Below are 27,778 nucleotides of genomic sequence, written 5' to 3'. Positions count from 1 at the left end.
GTCTTGACCCGGATCCTAAAATAGCATTTAAAGTGTGATAAACACATTATAGTGTTAGGTATTATTTGTTGAAAGTATTATTTTTTAATGTTTAATGATTATACATTGTTTGATGTCTTTTAATTCGAATTCATATTATTTTTTTAAGTAAATACAATATATCCATGGATACGGTTATGTTTGAAACATAACTTGACTCTTAGTTTAGTATTTTTTACGAAACTACACTATAATAATATAATATAGTGTATCTAATTGTATAAGTTTTATAACTGAGTTTGAGAATAATTATAAAAAATCGTATTAGATATTTATTACGTAATATAAAGTCGTCTACAAAAATACTCAACAATGGATTTTGAAAGAGAATTTATCCCTATTTGGGAAGAGTCGTAAGTGTAAACGATATACATTTTATTATGAACGTATTAGAACTTTAATTTATGTACACTTATTATATGATGTTAATTATTTATTCATAAACCGTTGCATTGAGTGATATTAATATTTTTAGGATAACAAAGATTTCACATTTTAAATAATATTTCAGGCCAGAAGTATATTATGATCCTGTGATACTAGAGCTAGAGTTAGACAAGATCAAAAAAGAATTCAATGAATTTAAATATGAAAGCTCGGAACTTGAAAAAGCTAACCAACTGTTAAAAGAAGAAATAACAAGAAAAGAAAAAGAAAAAACAGATTTACAAAAGTTATACAAGGTAGGTTTATAGAAGCTGTGGTTAGTACCTGTTTATTTAAATAGTGATTTCGAGAGTAGTTCTTTATTCCTAGATGCCGATATTTACTGTTTATGTCTTCAATGAACAACAAAAAATAGATTTGTAGATACTTCTAAGACATTTCTTACTTATAATTTAAATCGCAGCGTAGGTAGCAAAATTTGAACAATAATTAATATGATTTAAATCACTGTTGAATCAAATGAAGTTGTTCCATTCAAACACGTACCTAAAATAAAATGCTAAGCTGAGTATTCTGCTTCTAAATAAAAAAATACAAGAAATTTAAACAAAAATAAATTACTGTAAAAAAAAGAAAAATATTTTGATTTGAAAAAATGTAGTAAATAAAACACTTCATTGGTAGCATAATATAAACAATTAGTAGTTCAATAACACACAAATTGACTCAGAAAACGGGTGTAGGTAGCTATTATTAAGTATTAAGTTAGATCACGCACATATTTATGAATTATATTACATTAATCACATAAATAACGTATTGGTATATAGTTAATATATCTGTAAATAAATTGTTGCAGGATAATACCGTCAAACTACCATTATATCAATCAAAAGTTACGGAATTAAATAAAACCGTCAGTCAGCTAAACACGGATAAAAAAAATATGACATTGGTCATAAACGTGTCGAAGGAAAAACGTGAAGAATTGGAGAAAAAATATAAAGAGGCTACAGACAGATATATAACTTTAATGGTAATAGTATAACAGAATTCACATGCAAATTGTATTCACGATAAGTAAATATAAGGTACCTAAATATTTTTAGAATGCAAATAAACAGCTTGAAAAAGTTAACGCAAAATATAAACTAGAAAATGCCCAAGAACTTAAGGATAAAGATCGAATAAAAGCTGAAAATGATAAAACAAAATCTAGGAATGATGAACTTGAAGTAATTTTGCTATTTTAAAAAGTAATACAAGTATTACATGTGTACGATTTCAGATTCAGAGTAAAGGACTTAAAGCACAAATAAATCATCATGAAGATGAATTACGTTCCAAAGAAATTGTAATTACAGGATTAGCAAGAGACAATAAAATACTAAGTACTAAGATTGAAAATACATTAGTAAGTTAGATAACTACGTTCCTATTCAAATTTCAAAATAAACAACGAATTGCGTATATTCATTTATAATTAAAATGAATTAAGTAAGTATAATATATTATTCGCAAACTAATATTTACAGATAAAATTGTCAAATTCTGAAGAACGTGTAAAATTTCTTGAAAAAAAAATAAAAACTATGAATAAGGAATGTTCAGAGTCAATAACTAAATATTCAAGTTTGCTAAATGAAAATAATTGTTTGAAATCGAAATTGGTGATTATTTTACTTAACATTTTAATTATTTTTCATAATCAAAAATTAAAATGGTCATAATATTTGTATTTAGAATGAATCAGAAGAATTAACATCAACAGTTGAAGAAATGAAAGCCAATGAACGTTCGTTGTACAAACAAATGAACGCATTTAAACGAATAATAGCAGCAGAGCAATCGGAAAATAAGAAATTAATTGAAATTGCTGTAATTAAAAAAATAATATTTTATTTTAAAAATTACCATTTACCATTTACCTTTTACTATTTACCAATATTGCATATAATTTATCTTATGAATTTTTTAGCAACAATTGGAGAAACAAAAAACGAAGTATATATATACAGGAGAGGACATAACTGTGATAAAGCGTAAATTAGAAGAATGTATGAAGCAGAATCTTAGTTTGACGAAAAAATTCAGTAACCTCGATTGCCCTTTCGTAAGATATTATCCAAACGAATTACTAGAAATTCAAATCTTTAATTTTTAAGTAACAAATTCATATATGCATATCAAGGAAGATGTATTAACCGTCAGATCCATTATCTATTTTTTTTTTAGCATCCCTTCAGTTAGTAAAAGAGAGGGCAAACTAAAAAAAATATAAAACGGGTTTTGATTGTAAATACTCAATTTTTTTAACTATTTGTTGATTAGTTATAACTTTTAGTGATAAATATTTAAAATGTTTTAACTCCCCAGTTCCCAATCCACTTAACTTAGTATTGCTTATTTATACTTAAAATACTTAAAGGTAATAGATACATTATATAAATTATGTATTTCTGTTTTTTTTTCTTTTTATTGCTGTTCTTAACATTAAAATGTAACAAATTCCGAGCTCTCTTATATTTACTTCGTTCAATTATTTTTTTATTTTATTTAACTCTAACTCGATTATCACAGGATCACAATATTCTTCTGATCTGAAATATTGTTTAAAATGTTAAATCATTGATATCCTAAAAACAATACAACTCTATGCAAAGATTTGTTAATAAATAATTATAAATGTACATAAAGCCAATTTTATCTGCAAGCATTAGTTTGCGAAATATATATTATGCTGAATTTATTTTAAACATAATACACAATTTGTTGGATATTTTTAAATTGAAATATTTACATACTTATCTAATTTACCTAACTCATTTTTAATTTTAGTCTTTATTATTTTATTGTTTTTTGATATTTCTGTAGTTATAATCTCGTTGAAACTTAGTTTCGTTAATTTATTGAGTTGTTAATTAGTTATAAGTATAACTTATAAGTATTTAAATTGTTGTATCTAGCCACCCTCACTCCACCTAATGCTCATTTATACTTTAAATACTTATAAGTTATAACTAATCAACAACAAGTTCAACACTTGATTCCTGTACATTCTCAAAAAAATATTATTCTTTGAAATACGAAATAAACAATGATAACAATGAAAAATATATATTTTTATTGTTATTTTGTTTTTCTTATACATTGAAATTGTGTGAAATAAAATATTTTGAAAACTTTTTATATTCTTTCCATCTTTTGAGATAATTATTTTTTTTTGTTTGAAAGAATCATAACAAAGTGTGCAGAAAGTAGTTATATTTAAGTAAAAGTAATTTCAATATTTTTAACCAAATATATTTTAAATTCTGATTATAAAGATGAGTGTATTTTGTATTTAATTTACTACTGATATAGAAATTCATTTACGAGTATTTTTATTTTGTTATTTATTAATATTTTTATTTTATACGGTTCACAAATTTAATTTAAAAATAAGTAGATCGTATCAGATCGTATCAGTAGTGTATGCAGGTTTAAGTTCGGTTATTGTTTTTGCTTAAAATTCATCATAGATCTAGCTTTGTCCCCATTTACATTATATTTTGCAGAACAATTTTTTTTTTATAATATTAGTTTAAAAAAATTATAGAGCCCCAAATTTAGCCAACGTTTTGAATATTATGTAACGTTGCCATTTGGCATCTATAAAGAATCTCCAGGAATCACTCCGTTAGAAACGTGGTAATAATTGATAAAACGATAGGTTAGGCGTGTGTATGTGAGATCAAAATATTTTCGTTCTCTACTAGTGGTGCATTTCACTACCTGAAAAAAGTGAATATTAGAATTTTTCTTATAATAGTACCTACCTCATATGTGTATAATATTATATATACCATAATTTAGTGACTATATACATAAATTGAAAGTTGATTAAGTGTAGTAATACAAATTTTACTCAACAGTACCAATCAAAATATGGTAAAAATGATGAAGACACGGAACCGGAAATAAAATGTGGTAAATTTCATAATAAATATATCATCTACATTCTACATTATCGATATTAAATTATGTCCTAAATTTTTTTTTTATGGTTATTAGTTGTTAATATAATCTGTAAGACTTAGTAACATAATATTTATATTAAAAACATTGTGAAATAATATTTAAACATTTTTTCGAGATAAATTAATAATCTTATGGCTGTATTACTAGGTATTATGACCAAATACAATTTGTACTTTAAATCCAGATGTATATTTTATGTTAAAATACTAAGTACCTACCTATTTATTTATACATTTAATGTATTCGCGAGGAGCAGGGAATCATAATAATATTTTTTTAATCTAAAATAAACTAAATCATTTTCAGTACTAAAAATAAATACAAACTTAAATTAAGATTAAAATATAAGAGCGTAAGTTGTCGTATTTATATGTATAAATGCATGGATATTTAGTATATTTTTTAGCATTTAAGTTCGAGCCTTAGATATAATGTAAAGAACCTGTGACCTGTTCACATACTCTAAAATTGTGGTCACGAATTAAATGTTGGATTAATTATTTATTTCAGGTTCACTGAGAGAAAAACATTATGAAAATAAATTGTTTGCTTTAGAACAAGTGATCAAAACGTAAGAGTCTTATTCTTATATCATACTTATACATCATGAAATACAATAAAATGTAAATTATTTGTTTTGTGTAATAGACTACATTTAAAAATAGAAAGTCAAGAGGAAAGACACCTTAAATATCGAGACGTAGTGATTAAAAGTTTGTATCACACAAAAGCTGCTGAAAAAAAAGTAAAATCGGTAAACTTGTTGCTCGAAGAACAAAAATATAAAATAATATATGATAAATTAGAAGTTTTGTCTAAAGAATCGAAAATTCAAAAACTGGAGGTAAAATTAAAACAAAACCTCAAACTATTTGTGGTTAAATAATTCCTTGATTATTTTTTTTAATTTTGATTATCCGAAAATGATTATGCATGATACATAAAATAATAATAATAAAATCATGTGTTTTTTTAATAGATTCAAAAGGATAATTTTGATTATCAATGTAAATTACTAAATAGACAATCAACATTGCTGTGCAAAAAAATAAAAGATTATAATTTGAAAATAGAATCCATGAAAAAAGGCAAGCATTACTTAGTCATTTAAATATTTGTCTAATATAAGAAATAATGATGAAAATTAATGTTTATTTTTATTTTTTTCAGAGTCAATAAGAGCAAATAAGATATTTCGAGACGCGGAACAAAAAAATGATGAGTTACAAAATAAAACAGAACAATTAGAAAAAAGTACAGAAAATATCGAAATGCAATTATTAAATAATAGTAAATGCAAAAAGCTTCAACAATTAGAAGTAAACAAGATGAAAAGTTCTATTGAAGAGGTAAAACAATATTCTTAAAATATTAAATTAGTTATAAATTACTAACGATCTTCGTACTAAATAACATTTTAGTATTATACAATGTCTTCGTATTGAAAAGAACTAATTGCTAATAAATTATGTAAATAATATTATTTTGATAAGCTCATCGAAGTATGTAATAATTTAGTTTCAGAAAAAAATCCATAGAATGCAAGAAGAGTTAAATAATACTAAACAAAAAAACGATGAATTAATAAACATAATTTCAGAATTTAGGACTCAAAGTGAATTGAATCACAAAATTCAATCAAAAGATATTAACGAAGCAAAAAGCCAAATCGGAAAATTGTCATTTCAAAATAAAAAATTAATGTAATTATACTAATTAGTAAAGTTGATATTATTATTTATTATGTATGTTAAATATTGCTAATAATAAGGAGGTTTTATAATATACCTATTTGATTAGCTATAATTAAGTAACAACTATATGAATATACATTTTTTTAGATTTGAAAACAAAAATCTTTTGAAGTTGAAGGAAGAAAATAAATTATTACAATTTAAATTGATGACTGAAGAAAGGAGATTAGCATACCTTCAAAATAAGTTCAATAAATTGTACAACGAAAAAGAACGCAAGATAAATTCAATGAGAATACCTAAAGTACAAATTTAAAAATACAGATAATAATTACAGTAATTATAAATTGTAATATTTATTGTGTGTTCTAGAACTTATAAGAAAAATGAAGAACAAAAATTAATTTCCGTTTTAATTCAAGCACAAAATGTAACCAATTTTATTATCAACACAACATATTTATAGGTAATACTAGCAACGACCGTGTCGTACATAATAAAAATAATCTTAGAATAAATTTTGTAGTCTACGTAGAGTCTCAGGACAATAACCGTTTAATACCTATACTATTATGATATATTTTATATCAGCATAAGTCTTAATTTTTTATAAATATTCATATTACACATTTTTTTTGTACATTGAGATTATATTTTAGAGAGAAGTGGAGCTTTGCAAGTAAACCAGTTCAAATCGTTGTGATGATAAAAATGTTCTAAATCAAGATTTCTGAAATCTGAACCGTCAATTTAGGACTACACACTTCGTATTATCAACTTTGATATCCAAAAAAATAAGATGTTATAATTTTAAAATAAAATCTGAGAAAAAGGCACGCATTACCTCGTCATTAAAATGTACACATTTCTCTAATATATTAAACAGTGATAATGTATTTTTTATTTTTTCAGATTCTATAAGAGCAGAGAAGATACCTATTTCAAGATGTGGTACAAAAAAAAGATGAATTACAAAATAAAACTGAACAGTTAGAAGAATGTAGTTTGTTTTATAAAATATTTTAATTTGCAACTTAGAAGAATGCAATTTGTTTAGCAAAATATTTTAATTTGAGACTTAGGAAAATGCAATCTGTTTTATAAAATGTTTTAATTTATGACTTATACATAAATAATTTAATACATTAATGTAAACAAAAGACATGTTATTTTGATTTATTATTATTATGTATTTTGATGAACTGTTAAGAATGTTGAGATTGAAGAGCAATATTGAATATTTAAATTTAAATTATTTAACTATAACATAAGTATACCTTGTTGTGAACCTCCAATTTTGTGAGCGTTTCCTGACTAATAATATTTGTTGAATACCTAAGTCTTAAAAACCATACATAGAAGGATTTCCAGAAATTCCCGATGTGAAAATGTAATGCGTAATATGGAGTATATGGGTATCATGTAAATTTCCAAGGCCAATTTATAGAAACCTCAACAAAAACGTAGTTTAGTCAGTAGTCACCGATCAAACATTTATGTACAGTAAAACGAACATGAGAGGCTTTTAAGACATTTTGTTAGAACAATGAAATAGCACTAGAATAGGTTTTATTAATAATTGTATGTTTACAATCCTAATGTTATACCATTATACTAATTGATGATGTAAAATAAATAAAATATTGTTTTATGTTAAGTTAAAAGAGACTATCTACCAAGAAAAAATACTCAAACAGCGTCCACGAGTTCTTATCTAATTTTAACTACAAAATATAAAACATAAATTAAAAAATTAGGATCAAAAATTATTGGAAAAAAATACCACACCTAACCTGACCTATAGAACTGAATTAGCAACAGTTGGCAACTTATAGAGAACACCTTAGTTTTCTATAAATTCAAGTAAACAAAATGTTTATAGAAAAGGATAAGAAATACAAATACAAAGTAAATAATAGTGCTCCTTACATAGAGGTAGAATATGAAATATTATATTAAATTTGTTACAATTTTCGATTTGAAAACAATTATTTATAACAATAAAATGTACATACCTATAAATGAATAATATATCAACTCAATACATTTTTTCGGGTGATAACACTATTGTTATTAAAGGTAAACAATCATTAAATATAATTGAGATTCATTAGTATCAATATCAAACATTTTAAATTTATTTTGTTAAAACTAATAGTTCTGATGTCGATGGGTTAGAAATGAAATATGCAACTAATGATATAATGATATGCAGTAACTTCGTTACTTATTTTACTAAAATGTTTTTTGTTGTATTACTTCGAAAACGCTATTAAATATTATACAGAATAACAAAAAGAATTATATTATTATAGCATACTAAAATCAAAATTTACCCATAAAATTCCAATGATATCGTATTTTGTTATTAGTTGTTGTTTGTTATTTAATATGTATTATTTTATTTTTATTTTGTATGTTATTTTATTAGATTTAATTTCATAGTAATTATATTCAGTGTTGGAGGTAATAACGAAAGTTATGCGTTACTGTACCGACTTTACCTTTTTGTAACGTGTTACGTAACTTTGTTAGAATTTTTTTTATGTTACACAAATGCAATGGGCATTTATTTTAACAAGTTATAACTTATAATATAACGTTACAGTTTGAAAACTTTAACATATCTGAATGTCTCGAGTATTGCAGTAAATTTAAAAAAAAAATTATATAGATACTCTATATGTCTATTAAATGGATATTTGGTATACGAGTAAATATAATCGTAGGTTTAACTTTAAATCGTCACAATTCAGTTTTCAATGTTTTTAATCACGCGCATTGCAAGAAAAGTAAATAAAATAAATAATATTTTTTATTATTTTTTCTCGAAATACATAGAAAAAGTTTTCAATAAACGGCTGGATTAGTGACTTATGTTATTATATTTTCATACGATAAACAGTAACACAAACATATTTTAATAGTTAAATATTAATAATTGTTGTGGGTTAAATGTTTATAATTGTTAATTGTTTATTCATTTTATAATTTTTTTCGAACAAATTTTTTCAATTATTCCTATATAGTTTTTCAATTTGCATTGATTGTCAAATGTCTATTGTTAAAATGAATTAAAAAATACAAAAATTATCGGTGTCAAAAAAAAAAGTTGTTAGAGGTGACAGAATAATGTGAGGGTGGCTTAAGAGAACACTACATCTGCATGTGTAGTCGCTGTCTTATAAATGTACAACTTAGAAAAAAACTGTTTGGTGGGAGATAGAACCATTAAATCTGTAGTCCTAGTAGAAACACCAACAGCTTACACAATAAACAACAATTGTAATTTGTAAAGCATGAATAATTTTGTATATTAGTTAAAACGCCAACCTATAATTTAATTATTTCAATAATAATTTATTGTACAGCTAAAACAAATGTTCAAAATCTATTGCTTATATAGAAGGTAAAAAAATAACATGAGAAATAATCATCTTAGGACCTAGGGAGATATTAGCCTATATAGGTAAATATTTTTAAAAAATTTTTTTAACTTTGAAAATATATTAATAAAATAAGACGTGGATAAATGTTGGCATTTACAAATTGCATATAATTTACTTGTATTACAAATGTATAACTCTAAAACGCAGACCCACTTCAAACTAATTTCATAACTCTTACGTGAACATGATTTTAAAGAGTTTCGTGGTTCCTACATGTTAGGTTTACATATTTCCTGTGCATTTTACCTGTATTTGCGTTGGGTCAAACATCCAATTTTGTTCAAACTTCAACGTCATCACATTTGATTGTACATTAATTGTGTTATATTTTAACATAAAAAAAGAAGACAAAGATTGTGTATTTATAGAGTTTTTAACAGTTTGTACTGTATAAAAAAATTATTAATGTTGTGTTTAATTGATGTATAGTACTATATACGTTGATTTTACAGAGCTTATACAAATATTAAGCTCTAGCCTTTCAAGCTACAAATATATTTTTATATTTTTATGTATTCATATATTATTCACGCCTAAATGTTGATTCTGAATATGCTACTTACATTTTATCGACGTTAATGAACTGATAATCATCATCAAGTCCTAAAATAAATTATAAAACAATATAACTAGTACTCGAGTGCCTACCTAGTACCTATACTATAATAGTCATTCACTAATAGTTAGAAACAATAAAAAAACCTTCTAAAATACCTATTTCACAAAATATAAAGATTTGTAATAAACAAAACGAGAAACTAATTCATAAAATAAAAGTTTTTTTTTTTTAACTTTTGTTTTAGAGATTTCTCAAAAGTCTAGAAAAATAAAATCTAGACATTTCAGAAATACAAAATACCAATCATAAATTAAGTAAAATAATATGAATAATCTTATAATATCCAAGAGACATTTTTTTTTCATTTTGGATCAACTATATGTTAAGTTAGGTCATTGAGCTCATATACAATTACCGATTGTATTAACTTTTTAAATTATACGACTTTGAAACAAATATATTATTTTAAAAGGAAAATAATTAGCTGAGGGTAATAAAATAACTAAATGTCAACATTATTATTTAATTGATTTATTATTATATAGGTACCTACCTAATTTTTAAAAAAAAAATATACATCCAAAAAATGTGTTGAATATAGATACTAATAATCAATGATGTAAAAAAGTATGTTAAAAAGTTTAATATTTAGATATTGATAACACATCAACATTATCATAAAAAAAAAATAATACATAGGTACCTACCTAAATGCTTAATAGTCGTTATGCTTAAAAATAGTTTATTATGAGTGATACAAATTTACATAAATTTTTATTAATGGTGTAATATAAAGTAATGATAATAATTATAGTGATATTATTAATTAAAGAAAATACTTAAGTAACTATTCGTTACACTGAAAAACAATGCAACTGGTACGAATACGATTACTACTTGTAGAGTTTTCCATCCAAATGTACAATTGGAAGATGGTAGCTATAATATATTGGTTGGGCGCTCGATGGATGATTGGTTTTGAGTCTTGCACTGATAAGAATACCATCAGGGTCTTTCGTAGGATCACTATATTGGAACAATCTCTTGTCGGTTATTTGTGGACAGCAATTTATGCGCATATCACCGCATGAACTATAATGGGGGTATCTGTACTGAGAGTAATAATATACTTGGCATATTTCACTGTGCATGCAAATGCCCGTAGAACCATTTATCATCTCACACGATTGACCTATAAAAGCAAAACAAATTCAGTACATAAATAGTGTTAGTCGATAAAATCGTGTAGATCGTTTTTAAAAATTGTTGGTTAGTGGCCTTAGTGCTATCGAAAAAATAAGTTAACAACATAGATATAGTTCTTCCCTTTGCATTAAGGAATTTTATTAATTCTACTATAAACACAAAGGGAGTATAGTTGCCGCAGAAAAAAGTTTTGGCTATGCTGTACAATTGTAAGATGGAAACAACACATGCGAGTGTACCATCCTCTAAGAGATTCTTAATAAGCCTAAAAATAAAAGTTACATAATTTTTTCGCAGTGATCGAATCCCGAAATATAAATAGCAAGCAAATGGAATATATATTTAACTTTCTCCCTTCCCCCCCCCCTAACATTACACAGACAAATAAACAAACATCGTCACGTAACTTACCGCATTTGAATTCGCATATTTCTCTGGTATTTGGCACGTTATAGTTTTGGGGGCAAACATGCCAGCCATCCCGAGTGAAGAAAGGTAGGCACACTCTCATTTTCGGTTCATAAAACCACCCCGTATTTTCCCAGCCTTCGATATAAGACTCCGAAGCATAGCATTCCTTTGTTGTATTTGGTCGTTGACATAATTTTTCTTAAAAAAAATAAATTGAAATAAATTATTAATATATTTGTAATACCTCTTAAGTCTTAAGAGGTAAACATTATAAGCCCATATATTGAATTAAAAATATTGTGATCACCAAAAGCCCATAAAACGTTGAAAAGTACTTGTATTTCAATTGATAGTAATGACACGGTACGCAACGGCAGCCAGTACGAAGTACAGGCACTGCAGCGACCGGCCTACGCTCTCGTGAACCACCGTCCACCACCACGGGTTATGACAATGCGACTTGTTGACTCTCCCTCCGCGGCGCAAAGGCACCAGGAGGGGACGGGAAAGATGAGTCGCTGGACAAGTACCGGCCCCGCCGGCGATCGCCTCGCTCTCTAAGATTTGCAGTCGTACGATACGCATTATACTACCACGTCGACGCAATCGAATTCGAATACCATTTATTTTTTCATGTTACTCTATAAAACTGTTTCGGCTGTATTCTGTTACCACAATACACGACAAAATAACACGCACAATCGCTAACGGAATTTGTGCTCATTAAAAACCAGCTAGCACGTCCCGTAAATACTGACCTATCTGAATCGGAATCGGTAGGTATTATCGCCGGGTTAACGCTCGACAATTTCTGTACGCATATACGCCTACGCCGACCACTAACGTTCGGCGAGCTGCGTCGCATCATGTTGGACCCGGTAACGGACGTCACCAACCAGCCCCTCCCCCTATAAACAATGGACTCTCAAACCCAAAAAATTAGGGGACCCCCACAAAAAGCTATCCCGGTCAAAAAAAAGTTTTTACTAGTTCGTCGGAATAACCACCGTTGCCGTGCAAATATTGTGGGGAGCTCCATTGGCACAGCAAGTGCCCTCATAGACCTACCAGGTCGGGAGACGGAGGGGGAGTCGAACGGGACTAGTCCCTCGCATCGACTCATCCACCCACACCCAACTCAATCCAAATTTGGTAGTACAGGCGGAAAAAAATTACGCAATCACCACGCGCGTAGTTCGATAGTTCAACACAAACAACCAACTATAAACATTTTGTCCGTCACCACATCTATCAACAGCCGTCTACAGACTCTCAACCTACACCACCACCGATCACACCCACCTCACCGGTGACACGTGTGTTCACCAACAACCGGCTCATGGGGCAGCCGCAGGTGTAGGGACAAAGGCAACAGAGACACGGGTGTTCACCTGCACAGGTGACGGGGGCGCAAGTACACACACTTCGCACACCTTTGCTTTAGGTCAGACTGCGCGCGTAGAGCATCAGGTGAGCACAGAGGCAACCGATAGGGACAGTGTGGTCATGGCGGTTAACACCGTCAACCAAACAGTTCGGGTCGCGGTTCAGAACTAGTTGCCCCGCTCACATGTTCGCAATACCACTAATAATGTCAGACGAACACGCCCGGACAAAATTCCGACCCCTGCGGTTAGGATTCCCGTCAGGCTTCGTAACCACTTTATTAGATTCGCAAGCGCAAAAATCGTACGTACATCTGACGGTAGCCCGTAAATACGGAGAAACAACCCCCCCCCCTTCCCTCACCGACTAACACACACAGTTCGGATGGCGGATGGTCACACTGCGATAACCAGTGGCACCGCCACATTCGAAGCTAGGATAGGTGCACTCGATATACAATTTCAAGCAACTATATTCTAGACAATTTGTATTGAGACGCGTTACTAGAACACGACTCCCTTGTCGATAACGAAGTCTCTTCGGATTACGCCCCACACACAATTCATATAGGTAGGCACATTCGTACGTCGACATGCTGGAAAGATAAGTCACAACCACCCGCCGCTAGTCTCGACTTATCACAATCAGAATTTGAGAACGACGCCGAAACACGCGCGAAACTCACCGAAGTATTAAACAAATACGCGGTAGGATTCAGCGAAAAAGTAGGACGCACCAAACTAATTGAACACGAAATTTTGCCATTAAAAAAAAAAAAAAAATTTTTTTAGACCCATCACCAATCGTGCTTAACCCATACCCGTATCCGCAGCAGAAGCAAACTGCTGTCGACGACATGATGCGCAATATGAAACTACAGGGGCTTCCGTCAAACCAAGTAATCGGAAAATAATTCAACTCTAAATGTAACTAACTTAGCTACTGCAATGTAGTATAATAGTAGATATATATATTATTTATTATTTATCTTTAATGAATATAGATATAGATGATTTTTGTTTAAAAAAAAAAACAATCATTAAAAAATGTATTATATATATAACCTAACCTTGTACCGTCTCGAGCACATATTATTATTATTCTGAAAAATACTAAAAAATACGGAAATTCTTCTCAGACAATAAAAAAATGGAAGATGTATAAACTTTTGTATTTTCGTTAGTACTTTTTATTATACAAAGGTAATTAATTAATTATTATTAAGCTAATCATCAAATAAAATATCTTAAAATAAAATATATATCAATATACGATACCTATGCCTTGGCTGGCACCGATCAGCAGTACGGTGACGATCAGTCCGTGTACGTATGTTTTGGTGGTGAACATGGTTTGATCTTTGCTCTGGTACGAAATAACCTTCCTGATGACGATTAATGGGTAAAGATGAATAATTGTCGGTTTACACTATAGTTGCCGGACGATATCACGTTACTGACGGTGATCCCAGTGCAGCGATCATTTTTATTACAGTCGATCGTGAGGGGTGGGGGTTGGTATGCCTCTACTATGTGTGCGCATGTGAATTTGTGCACCAATTCGCATGTCTTGCCCCTGGTCATATGGGGTATCTTTGTAAACGCACAATATCGCAAATTGTATGTTCTGAATCGAATTTTATAGATTCCGCCTGATCTTTTTACACTACCTATAGGTATATGGTAAATCGATTTTACCAGCATCGATTCCGCTAGTACCTACATGTAGTCTAAAAACGAACTATCGATTCTGCCACCGAATCGGAGAAAAATAATTTTTCCGAATAAAAATTATTGTTTGAATATACTTACATACCTAGTTGTGTTTTAAATATTATTTGAAATACCTGTATAAAATTACAATTCAAATTTAATTTGTATTATTTTGTAGATATTATATTAATATTATTTTAGTATAATTGTTATCATATGGTAGGTTAGCGTATGAATATAATCTGTCTTATAGATCTCATTTTATTTATTATGTACGGCGTTGCCCATGAATTCTATAGCTATATAAAAAACTCCCTCTCTAAACCCCTTAGAGGTCGAGTTTTGAAAAATCCTTTCTTAGTGCGCCAGTATATTGCTTAAGAAACTTCTTTTTGTTTAATTGGCTGAATTACTCGGCTTCACCCAGTGGCGTTCCTGTTGGGGGGGGGGGGGCCGATAAGTTTTTGATCTCATAATGCAAATTCATTGTCCAGCTTAAAAAATGTAAATAATTAACATGAAAAATTGTGTTATTCATTTATGCCCCCTCCACCCAAAAATGTTTCACAGGAACACCACTGGCTTCGCCTGTGTGTAGTTTTTGCTTACTCAAAATGAAATTCTTAAATCAACACACATTGTTGTGTCTTAAAGAAGAAAAAATTGTATTTTACTTAATGTTATCAAGTGCTAAATAGTTGTAGTAGCTAAATTATAAGTAAGATAATAATAATAATATTTACAAATGATTCTAACGGATAATGATTCTATACACTATACACAATATATACATATTGTAATTAAAAAATGATGTTTATAAAAATGTGTTAACGTCAAATCATAAACCTTTGATCAATTTTTTGTAGAAGGGTGTAATCTACCAGTTTTTTTTACATATAAAAAATGTATACATTTAATCATTACTGTATGCATATTACAGTTACTCATAATTACGAGTATATACACGTCTTGGTGCCAAGCTTACATAATTTAATTTTGCTAGCCTATGCTCTATAAGGTGATCCGATATGATACGGGGTGATTAACTTACTACTGTATGATATACTTCAATACTCGACACTCGTTATATAAGATATCGGACTTTGTAGACCTATGTTTCCCAACCGGTGGTCCGTGGGCCGGTCATAGGTGGTCCGCGGAACCAAAGATTTTTTCTTTATATTTTTAAAAAAAGAAAAATATTACGACTTATTGAGGAACCGTATTATACTAGTTAATAAGCAACAAAAAAAAGGTCTTCCTTGTTTTCGTAGAATTGAGGTGGTCCGCGATCTATAAAATATTGTCGAAGTGGTCCGTGGTGGTAAAAAAGTTAGGAAAAACTATTGTAGTGTACAATTTGTAGACGGACTGCTGAGGCCAAAAAATTAACTACGTCGCATACAATAACAATATTTTTTCTGTGCTAAATCGAGTTGTTAAAAATGTGGACTGTACTCGATGAGGTACCTACCACAGAAAATATTTACTGCGCATTATACCGGATGCTGCAACTGTCTCTGTGGAGACCTTTTTCTGGATTATCTGCAGGTACTAACACACGAACGTGCCATCTGCATTACTACGAAATCTTCTTTGTTAGTTTCCAGCAATATAAGTACAATAGCGTATACCGTGAACAGTTGTAAATAAAAATGTATAGATCTCGAATACACACGTAGAAAAAATATGCTGTAAAAATGTACGACAACAGAAAACAATTCACGCATCTATTTCGACTATATAACATGATATTCGTGTTTATTTTAGCCTATATTATAATATTATACTTAAAACATGATTTCACAAAAAAAATCCAGTGAAGGAGAGTTTAGTGGAGATTTTTAAGTGGGACTTAACAATTCCCCCAGTTCATAAATTTTGGCTACTCCATACTGCATACTAAAACTTACTCTTTAACAATCTTATAAGTTAATCATCATTCTCATTTAGACAATTATATGCATGCGGGTCTAGTAAATAGGCGCGTTTTAGAGATCATTAGTGTGTGTGTGTGACTGTGTGTAAATAAAATAGTGGAACACTCCTTCAAGCTCACATACAAGGCACCACCTCGACGCGAGTGTGAACGGTAAACTAAATATATTATGCTCATTTGTATGCACTTTTTGTCAATCCTACCGATGGACTTGTTAAAGTGATAAGATTTCTGAAAACTTCTAGTTATTATGTCTACTCGAGTTTGGTCATGCACCATTTTAAGATATTTAATCTAAGTTTCGAATAATCGTGTTATAAAATTACGTTAATTTTAAATACTAAGACAAAATGTGTAGGAGTTTAGGAACAACATTTTAAAAAAGAGTGGCCTGTGATTGATCTTAAGTAGACATATTAACGAATTCAAATCTGTTTTTAGAAGTCTTGTCACGTTATCAGGCCCGTCGGTATGATTGACTAAAGGTTGGTACATTTTGGTTAAAATAATTGTATGTTTGCAATCCATTAAGGACGTCGGAGCCGGTAAGATTTTGAGCACAAAAACATGTTATATAATTTAAAAAATCATAATTACATTTAGTATAATATGATTCATAGCTGAATTCGAGTAAAAAGTAAAAACGGCAATAAGGGTATAGTTTTCAATATGAGATCATCATATGCGTCTGCAAAATATCGCTTGTGACATTATTATTATAGGTACCTATATAGTATATACACTATTCACAGCAAAATAAATGACAACATAACTCGGATTCAATTGTATGCAATGCTTATACCTGATTACCTGATACGCCTGATGAACCACTACAGGCAACTAAGAAACAAAAAAAAAATAACCATTTCTACTAAGCATATTTATATTTCTCCTATAACCAATAGCAACCGTATATAAACAAATATTTTCTTCGTAAATTTTAAAATCTCTGTTTGAGCAACTCCCCGGGTCGGACCTATCGGATCCAATTGTGAATCTATAAACCATCCAGGATTGTGTCTTGTTAGATTAGTAAAATAAAATAAACTATACAATTGTACTCGAGCAGTTCTTCTGGTAACGCCAACAACGGAAAATGGAAAATGAAGTCGTAATAATCGAATAATCGTATATCATATAGATCAGTGGTTCTTAACCTTTTGTAGAACACGGACCCCTGATGAAATATTTTTAGAAATCGCGAACCCCCTACCAATTTTTTGTCAAATACCATTTTTTACAAAACATATCAAGTTATCACAACCAAAATTATAATAACTATTTTATATTACAAATTATAGAAGTAGACATAGCAAAATATACACATTTATATAAGATTATAATTATATATGAAACAAAAATAATAATCCAAAAATATTGTAATAATGCACTTTTGTCACGTATTAACTTATGTTAGGTGGTAAGGCTGTCGCGGACCCCCGACATGAGTTTTGTGGACCCCCAGGGGGCCGCGGATCACAGGTTAAGAACTGCTGATATAGATAAAACCTAAATTTTATCTCTACTATCGACTATTGCGTTCTATCTTCTATGTAAAGATAATACTACGGCTATAGCCGTATTTATATATAAATAAAATCGAACGGAATAAAATCGATACGAAAATTATCAAATTACAAAATTTAAACTTAACTTTATATAGTGCAACATAATATTAATACCTAATATTCAATACACGACATATTTCTCCATGTTGATCCTTATTTTTGGTGTTGGCAGGGGGCCCTATTTTAACGATTAATTATGTCATATGGACAATTTTATAAGCTACAGCTTGCTGTAGCTTTTTCAATTTGAAAAAACATTCCGAAACTCAAAAAATAAATCATCAAAAAGATTTTTTTTTTTTAAAGTAGTTAATAAGTTTTTTCAAAATTTTTTTCGTAAAAACATTCTCCTGGAAATTACGAATAATTAAAAAAAATTGAGCCAAATCGGCCCAGACGTTCACAATTGATATATTGTTATACATTTTTGGCTCCATTTTTATATATATATAGATTAAATTAATACTTATTAATTCAAAAATGTTAATTATACCTGCGTGTGAAGAATATGCAATGTAAATATACTTACTTCAGTGTTCATTAACTGAAAAGTGATCATAAATTATGAATTATTTTTATAATAACTATTCTATTATATATTATTCATTGTTATACTCGGAATGTTACAAGTTAAAAATACACAATATCAAGTAAAACACATAATTTGACTGACGACAAAATCAGGTTGCAGGTTACTGGAAACCCGCGGCCCGCATTGCCATAAAATATGTGTATAAACGTGTACAATTTACCCCAACAAAAACCACTACGCCAAATTACGTGTAAAAAAAACGCTCAGTATAAAAAATAACCACCTCAAAAAGTTGTGATATCATTTTATAGCTATGTATTTAAACTTTATAGAAATAGATATATTATTATAATTTATGTTAAAATTCACTGCTTATAAATTGAACTTAGCTGGTGACTTTAAAATTATAACACTTAATTAGTAATTATTACAACAATTAATTTATATAACACTTAATTAGTATCACTCATTTTCAAAGATAACATGTATACTCAATACGAAATGAATTCTCATGAGTTTTAAATAATGTCACCAGCTAAGTTCAATTTATAAGCAGTGAATTTTAACATTTTTTTTTATACTGAGCGTTTTTTTACACGTAGCTTGGCGTAGTGTTTTTGTTGGGATATTACTAATTTTTTTTATGTTATTATTATAATTATTATTGTTGTTGTTGTTGTAATCATTATTATTAAATATTATAATGTCATAAATGTATTATTATATATATTAAACATTTAAGGTTTTAATTATTTTTTTCCATTAATTGAATATATACGCGAGCCGTTACGTATTAACTGAAAACACCGCCGCCGCAAGCGCTGTGACAAAGTACGCACGCACGGTCAGTGCGTATATTGTGTATTTCCTCAGTGGGCGAGAAACTTCATGCGGGCCGCAGGGGATATTATCGAATAACATTTTCTTTTTTTTACCATAAAAATTCATAATATATTTGGCTATAACTCCATTTATAATGTTCAGATCGGATTAAAAAGTGCAGCATTCTCTTCTACGGAACATTTCCAATAAGATTGGTGCATTGTCAAACTAAATTATTCTACAAGAAATTAGGTATGCATGGACAACTATTTTTTTTCGTGATTTCCGATGTTTCCTGTAATTACGAGTATACCCGGCAGTTGTCGCGCGTTGTGATTGCCGATGCGTTCATTTTAAGGCGTTTTTTTTTATACTTAGCGCGACCCTGCCGGGTCGTTGGATAATTTATATAAAATATATTATATACATTATGCACAACTTTTATTTTAATTAATAACTCATTTTCTTAATATTTTAGTGGAAATTAATATATTTTTTTTTAGTTTTTTCGTTGCCAAGTTTTAACATACAGTAAGCATGCGTCAAATCGAATCTTCGCACATTGTCTACCAAGGAAACTGAGTTGCACTTACAGCCGCTCATCGGAGTGTGTCCATCAATCGAAATAAAAACTGAAATATGAATAAAACATATTATTATTCAAATGATCATATAGATAGTAGTATAGGTATGCACCTAGCGAGGTCTATACCTAGCTACCTGATAATTTACTGCTCCCATTATCACCATCAAATTTCTTATACAGAGATGTCATTTTTAACGAGTGACGAAGTGCATGGGATCAGCTAGTATATATACAGATTATGAATTTATAAATATTAACATAATGTTATGAGCTATTAGTGTTGATAAGAAAAAACAATATCAGGCATGGAGATTGGTCCTAAACAAAAATATTTTAAGGCTGGATTGAATAGGAACAATTTTATTTTAATTTTTTCTTATAATTTTTTCCTATAAATTTTTACTATTTTTTTTATCACAATACTGTAAATTACTGTTCATATAAAACAATACTATAGCAATTTATGATCAAACTATAAAAATAAACAGTAAATCCATAAAAAAGTCCAAACATTCAAAAAAAAAAAATCCTACCATATAAGTGTGTAAAATGCATTTAACAAAAAAGAAATTGAACTCTTATTTAAGTTTGAAATTTTAATTTTTTTTCCAGTTAAATGAAAACTCAAAGTATGACATTTAAGATTTAAATTTTTTGTAAATCAAAAATATTATATTTCCTCTACTATCCCGTGTTAAAATATATTTGTTTGGAACCAAACGTCATTCCTGATAACATTATTCTTATCACACTAATTGTCCAGTATGATTAATTAATATAAAATAATATAGTCATCCATTGTGAATAGTGAGGTCGCCACTAAGTCGCCCACCTCGCCGTCATCTAGCATTAGGTCGGCGATAGTTAGAGTAGTGGAATTGCGGAATTCTGAATACTATATTAGTACTATACTAACGAGTTCGACGGAATTAACTCAATCGGATATTTCTAAGGGATGGAAAAACTGTATAAAATAAAATCGGGTTCGACATAGGAATATTTGTAACAGGAACTTATGCTGTGATCGTGATGTTGAGTGAACTGCCGCCTACGACGTGGAAACCGACGAACGAAGGTATATCGAGTAGCAACTAGTCGCATGCATACGATCCTGGTAGTACGGGACCTAAACTCACTACGGTGTACGACGTGACGTCGAGCTCCGTGATCGGCATAAAAGCTATACTTTTTGACATGTATATGTCTCATGGGTGGGGTCATCCTATACATGTGTGCGTCACGGAGAGCGTTACCATGACGTCATGAACTCAGCTCAACTCACCATCCGGCCAGTTTCCGGGTCCCCAGGTAATGCAGTAACTATATTTTTTAAATATATTTTGTGTGACTAGAAAAGGAGTGATAGGGGGTACAAAAATCAGGGAGCGGCCAAAAAAGGTTTGCCTTCTAACGGAAAAATGCCGGGCTATGTGACTACACATACCATTTAAGGTTTCTGATCCTTACCCACTATATGCTGTACATCAGCGGTCCTCAAACTCGTTTGTTCGTAAAATCCTAATGTTGATAAGAAAAGTCTACGTATGAAGCCCCAAACATTTATAATTCTCGTAAGATGTTCGTAACTCATAAACAAGGCTGCGAATTAGATGCATTTCAATTTTTTTTTTCTACATCGCATAAAAAATGGGTTCCGGCAAATATTATTTTGACTATTTTATACATTATTATTTATTAACCTAATCTGCAAAGACAGATCACAAGATTATTGGTAGATATTTATTTTCTAGTATATCTTTAAAATGTAAATTGTTTGTGTATTTAAAAAAAAATTAAAAACTCGATTTAAAATTAAATAGACCTATAGAGAAGCCTTCGTTTATAATCTTACCTTTAAATTTAATAACAGGTCAATTCATTCCAATTTTGAACTAACGGAGCTTAACATAATCTGAGGAGCGTAAAATTTGATATTTACGTACTTGTTAGACGGAGACAACCGATAGGAGGGTAGCGTCCTCTTGACGATATTTATTGACTATTGACCATAATAATACACAGTTGGTGCGATATTATTATCATTCAACCTTATTAAAATGGTTTATGTACAGTGTACCTAAAACCTATACATAATACACCATGATCCTAAATTGTTTACGTTTGTTTGAACAGCTGGAAGTTTTCTTGGTTAATAAATTATGTACTTGTGTAGAATAGGCACAACAATATATAATACTCTCTATATTTATTTTTGACATTTTTAAAAGAAATTTACAATGATCAAACAATAAATACTCGACTAGAACAGGGTCACCTAACCTTATTGAATGAATTACATCCGGCACTCAATTCGTATTACTTTTGCTCCTACAGTAAAGGTGTTTATAAGTAATGTTGCCAAATACATGCTATTCGTTGCCTTATACCTATAATCATTTACAATTTATTGTATTTTTAAAAGTGGTTTTGAAACTAGATGACGACTAAAGAAATATGTTTTATAATTCAACTGATGCAGCGCAATTTATTTTACCGTAGTTTAATGGATGTCCGAGCACTGCGAACGCAACTTACGTTACGTAACATACGTAACATAACTAAAGCAGGGCCAAATATTGACAACTGCTGTCTCACGCCCTAAAACCTTATGAAAAAAATTCAATTTTTCATTACTCATGTACCTACATTATTGGAGTTTGAACAAATTAAATCAATTAAAATAAACAACATGAAATTACATTTTAAAACATATTCTAGAATTTATTTTGATATTCAACATAAGTTATAAATTGTGATATAAAATATGAAATTATAAAGATTGTCTAATCATTAGTCAGATATAAATACTATGATTAATAAACTTTAGGAATAATTTTGTACGTATAATGTATATGTATTAATCTATACAATTTAGGTATTTAGTACCTATTTTATTTTTATTTAAACTACCTGTATTGGTGGAATCAATGGCGGAGTCGACCTTATCGCTTAGTATAAAACACGGTCTGGAGGAATCAATGAAATCCCTTAAATTTTTAGGGGGCTCAATTGGTATATGCTTCAAAACTGAACACGTCACGTTCATAAAATGTTTATTGGAAGTTGGGATTCAGTTCGTATGTAGCCGTTAGTTTTTACTTAGACTTTAGAGCTACGGATGAGTGGACATCGGTCAATTTACTTTATATTGTTAATACTTTGCTTGAATATAGTTTTATAGAAGTAAAATGTACTGAGGGCCATAATTCAATATTTGGCAGCTGTGGCTTCTTGAAAAAAAGTTCATGGCAGCATAATATTATCCTGCGTCTGCCGACTGCTACCCCCGTGCGCGGGCTATTCGTTATCTCAAGGTTAGTAGTTGTTACTTAACATATGAAGTGGCTGAAGGTAGCACTGAGCACCCAGATCGCGTTAGTGTCCCTTATTTTGTGATATAATAACAATCTGCCACGTATTTGTTGATAACAAAAAAATCATCATTTGTGACGCTGCTTAAAAGCGGGTTTGTTCTTTGTTAAAAGTAACAACTGATAATAGTTGGTCAGTGGTCTACTCACGGAACAGCGATCCCTTTTTTCACGTAAAATTTATTATTCAATTCTTCATTCAAGAGTTTCATTTATTTTCCGCATTAGACCTGCAGCCTTTTTTAAGAAAAATAATTCGATCCATTTTTTATAAACCGTTTTGATTTCCTTAACATTTATACAAATGGATCTTAACGACCTTATTGATGAAGTTGAAATTGAAGGTAATCTACAAAACATAATCGCGCAAGAAAGTTTGAAATGGATTTTCGTAGGTGGTAAAGGAGGTGTTGGTAAAACTACTGTCAGGTAAACATTGTATTATAGTAAAGTGCATCATTAATTTTACTTATTTTATAATCAGCTATTAGTGCTTATTATTAAATTATCATTTCAGTTGTGGTTTGGCCATTCAATTAGCTAAAGTCCGTGAAACAGTACTACTATTATCAACTGATCCAGCACACAACATATCTGATGCTTTTGGACAACGATTCACCAAAGTACCTACTAAAGTTGAAGGTTTGGACAATTTATTTGCCATGGTAAGCATTTTAGAACATAGGATATGAATAACTGTAAATGTATTGTTTATATTTGTTACTTAGGAAGTTGACCCTGATACTCATGGTGAAAGCGAAACTTTATTTGGACCTGATAATGGATCTGAAACAATAAGGCTAGGTAACAGTATTATGAAAACCATTGTATCAGCATTTCCAGGTATTGATGAGTCAATGAGTTATGCTCAAATAATGAAGTAAGTGTATACAAACAAACAATAACATACTCAATATTTAGTTTGATTAGGATTTTCACTGATTTATCATTAAACCTGGGGGGGGGGGTATTCACAACAAAGATATATTCAGTCACAGATATTACAACATTAAAATTGTTTTAAATTCTTATTTTAAATTTATCTTAACTCCTATATCTTGTATATAATCTGGAAAATAACAATTTTTTAAATAATAATAATAAATTAATCAACATTCAAGTCCACATAGTAAAACAATTGATACTGGTAGGTCATACTATTAAACATATTATAATTTTTCAAAACTTAAATAAAAATAATTTTACACTTATTTTTTGCTAAACAATTTTTATATAGTTGGTTGAAATTTATGTATTGGTCTCAAATTTAATCTACGATTATTGTATTTAACCTAGTCTAGAACCTTTTTATGTCACAATAAACATAGTTATAGTCGATATAACTATTATTGCAGAGGTTCATTAAGTAAAAAAAATACTGAAACTAAGATTTATATCTATTAAAAATGATTAACAACAAATCTATTCTATATATTGATTATGATGGTAAACATTTTATTTGTAGAAGGAAGAAATCCCAGACAATTCCCAGTGGAGACCATTAAGACCTTAGATCCTTACTCCTGTATATTCCATTGCAAACATTCAATATATTTTACACTAATATAATAATTATAAACATCAATATTATAACATTTTATGTTACTTTTAATTATGTTTGAGACATAATATATTGTGTTATTACAATAGAGGAAATCGTAAATTTTTAAATATAAAACAACAAGCCAAATAAAATTCTTATTAGACTTTTTAAAGCCTTATCACTGAGAACCAAGTATCTGAATAGAAAATAATGTTTTATCAAATATTCAAATACAACATTAGTTGCACAATTTTTTTGATTAATGCAATGACACATTAATACACCATAAGATTTGTGTATGCCAGGTTATGCATCAAAAAATTCAAATAAGTACAAAAAAAATATGTTAGGAGCACTCCTGAAATCAATAATAGTGCCTATTTAATATTATATAATTATGAATTCAGTTATAACATCATTGTATTTCCAAATGATTTATTTATTTTAATATTAACAAATGTAGGATAAGTGTTTACTTTGAAACTAATATCGTATCTCCCCTTTGGGACAATGGTTTTTATCAAAATAAGTAGAATGTGTGTACATGAAAAGTATGAAAAGTCACTTAAGCTAATCAGTCATAAAATCTTATATAAATTAATGTTTTTTATAATTTTTTTTTATAAAATACTGAAATATGCATAACATTTTTAAATATGATATAAATGTAAAACTATAAAATATAGCATAAAAACTAAAACATTTTTGAATTAATATGCTCTAAAAAAGCTTTATTATTTTCAACCATAGGTTTCCCAGCAATGTTGTTTATGATAGATTATAAATTAAAAATAATTTTTATTTTATCTATGTTGTTGCATAGTCTGTCATCCGCGGTATCGTGGCAGTATTAAAAAAAAAATTCCAGGGCTCAAAATATAACTGGATTTTGGGGAATTAATATAATTGAGTTCATGTTCATTAGTTTATAAAAATAATATTATTTGACCGTCGTGGCGTACAGGTGTGATAAATACAAATAATGTTTTGATAAATTTGTCAAGATTTATTTTGATATTTTTTGATTTTTTAGTTAAACATTTTTCTTAATCATTTTGTTTCAATCAATTTTTTTAATTAAAATTTTGCTCAAATTCAAGTTTTTCAAATGCTTATTTGAGTGCTCATAATTTTTTTTTTAAGCTCTTTTTTGAGCGCTTATTTTAATGATTTAAGGTGCTATAAGTCCAGAGCCCTGATTACGATAAGCAATCACAACTGATTCAAACAAAATATTAACTTTTTTTGTGTACAATTGGTTATACTCAGGATGGATTTTTGAATATAGTATTTTTTGAATTCTAAATAAAATTATTATTTTTTTTAATTGTATTGTATATTTGTACTTTAGAGTAGTGGTAAATTATTAAAACAGCATACCCATTATATTTCAATATTTGTGTGATTTTAGGTTGGTCAAGAGTATGGATTTTTCGGTGGTTGTATTTGACACAGCTCCTACAGGACATACTCTAAGACTGCTAACATTCCCTTTGATGATGGAAAAAGCCTTAGGAAAAATTTTGGAATTTAAAGAAAGAATGAGTCCTTACCTAAATCGATTAAGTATGCTTTTGGGACCTGGTATTAATCTAGATGATATTGCTCAAAAAATTGAAGAATTGTTGGATACCATTAAAACTGTTAATCAACAATTCAAAAATCGAGTAAGGAGTTGTTAAATATTTTTAAAACCCTCAAAATAAATTTCATGCTATTTGTTTTAGGATAAAACCACATTTATTGGTGTATGCATTGCTGAATTTTTGTCATTGTATGAAACGGAAAGGCTTTTCCAAGAATTATACAAACTTGGAATTGACACCCATAATATTGTTGTTAATCAATTATGCACGACCAATGGAGTTTCGAATCCCAAATGTAAAATGTGTTGTGGAAGAAAGAAATTACAGTGCACCTATTTAACACAAGTAAGTATATAATATAATAAATACAATAATTTCATAAATAATTTATTGTTATTATCTTTTGTTTTAGATACATGATCTGTATTTTGATATCCATGTTACTAAAGTTCCATTGTTAGAAAAGGAAGTAAGAGGTGTTACTGATTTAACAGAGTTTTCCAACTATTTAATGTGCCCAAATTATCTTTTCCGTAATACCGATTAAGTAACATTATTTTAATACAATAATTAATAATTAAATTGAAATTATTTTCAATAAAAATATGCTCATTATTGTATTATATCTCATAATTAATTATAATAATTAATGATGATGATTTAAGTTTTAAAAAACAAAATATGCTTTATGACAAAGTACCTAACATATAAGCCATTTTCTTTTATAACCTTCAATAATTTTGCATATTTTATAATTTTTTGACATTTCTGTATTTAAGATTTTATAACTAAATACCCTACATAGGTGTAAACCATTTTCTTATAAATTATATTTTATTAATCATAATGATTTAAATGTATTTAATTAAGTGTATTTTTGTATTACACAGTCATAGATATTCCATAATAGATATTTAAGAATTGTAAAGCAAGTTATCTGTTTAGAACAGGCCACAAAATAATCATTG

General features: G+C 29.1%; 3 protein-coding genes across 3 annotated transcripts; 2 read left to right on the top strand and 1 right to left on the bottom strand.

Moving 5' to 3' along the window:
* The first annotated feature begins 351 nt into the window (after window positions 1-351).
* LOC111028094 (uveal autoantigen with coiled-coil domains and ankyrin repeats protein-like) lies at window positions 352-6,521 on the top strand. The gene is made up of 15 exons (XM_022306633.1): window positions 352-392; window positions 551-722; window positions 1,286-1,462; window positions 1,536-1,661; window positions 1,715-1,840; window positions 1,962-2,096; window positions 2,170-2,244; window positions 2,405-2,539; window positions 4,341-4,395; window positions 4,957-5,017; window positions 5,095-5,290; window positions 5,426-5,534; window positions 5,617-5,795; window positions 6,313-6,444; window positions 6,513-6,521. Exons 1-15 carry the CDS (start codon window positions 352-354, stop codon window positions 6,519-6,521), a joined length of 1,728 nt encoding a protein of 575 aa, XP_022162325.1.
* A 4,520-nt stretch (window positions 6,522-11,041) lies between these two features.
* Window positions 11,042-20,499, bottom strand: LOC111028093. The gene is made up of 3 exons (XM_022306632.1): window positions 20,445-20,499; window positions 11,766-11,963; window positions 11,042-11,340 (listed from the first exon to the last, which is right to left on the bottom strand). The coding sequence occupies exons 1-3, from the start codon at window positions 20,497-20,499 to the stop codon at window positions 11,042-11,044; spliced, it is 552 nt and encodes a 183-aa protein (XP_022162324.1).
* Window positions 20,500-23,810: 3,311 nt separating this feature from the next.
* LOC111028092 (ATPase ASNA1 homolog) lies at window positions 23,811-27,357 on the top strand. Its single transcript, XM_022306631.1, has 6 exons — window positions 23,811-24,110; window positions 24,199-24,346; window positions 24,410-24,561; window positions 26,636-26,891; window positions 26,952-27,155; window positions 27,223-27,357. Exons 1-6 carry the CDS (start codon window positions 23,986-23,988, stop codon window positions 27,355-27,357), a joined length of 1,020 nt encoding a protein of 339 aa, XP_022162323.1. The 5' UTR covers window positions 23,811-23,985.
* The last annotated feature ends 421 nt before the right edge of the window (window positions 27,358-27,778 follow it).

The sequence above is a fragment of the Myzus persicae genome, unplaced genomic scaffold (assembly GCF_001856785.1).
Source record: "Myzus persicae strain clone G006 unplaced genomic scaffold, MPER_G0061.0, whole genome shotgun sequence".
NCBI lineage: Eukaryota > Metazoa > Arthropoda > Insecta > Hemiptera > Aphididae > Myzus > Myzus persicae.
Note: the sequence above shows the minus strand (reverse complement) of the source record. Positions and strands in the feature narration are given on the sequence as shown.

Excerpts from the sequence above, each read along its gene's own strand:
- LOC111028094 (XM_022306633.1), top strand. The coding sequence starts at position 352 with ATGGATTTTGAAAGAGAATTTATCCCTATTTGGGAAGAGTC. Across the intron at positions 4,396-4,956 it reads GGAACCGGAAATAAAATGTG|GTTCACTGAGAGAAAAACAT; the intron begins GTAAATTTCATA and ends TATTTATTTCAG. Across the intron at positions 5,291-5,425 it reads CGAAAATTCAAAAACTGGAG|ATTCAAAAGGATAATTTTGA; the intron begins GTAAAATTAAAA and ends TTTTTTTAATAG.
- LOC111028092 (XM_022306631.1), top strand. The coding sequence starts at position 23,986 with ATGGATCTTAACGACCTTATTGATGAAGTTGAAATTGAAGGTAATCTA. Across the intron at positions 24,111-24,198 it reads GTTGGTAAAACTACTGTCAG|TTGTGGTTTGGCCATTCAAT; the intron begins GTAAACATTGTA and ends TTATCATTTCAG. Across the intron at positions 24,562-26,635 it reads AGTTATGCTCAAATAATGAA|GTTGGTCAAGAGTATGGATT; the intron begins GTAAGTGTATAC and ends GTGTGATTTTAG.
- LOC111028093 (XM_022306632.1), bottom strand. The coding sequence starts at position 20,499 with ATGACATCTCTGTATAAGAAATTTGATGGTGATAATGGGAGCAGTAAA. Across the intron at positions 11,964-20,444 it reads TGGGAGCAGTAAATTATCAG|AAAAATTATGTCAACGACCA; the intron begins GTAGCTAGGTAT and ends ATTTTTTTTAAG. Across the intron at positions 11,341-11,765 it reads AATATGCGAATTCAAATGCG|GTCAATCGTGTGAGATGATA; the intron begins GTAAGTTACGTG and ends TTGCTTTTATAG.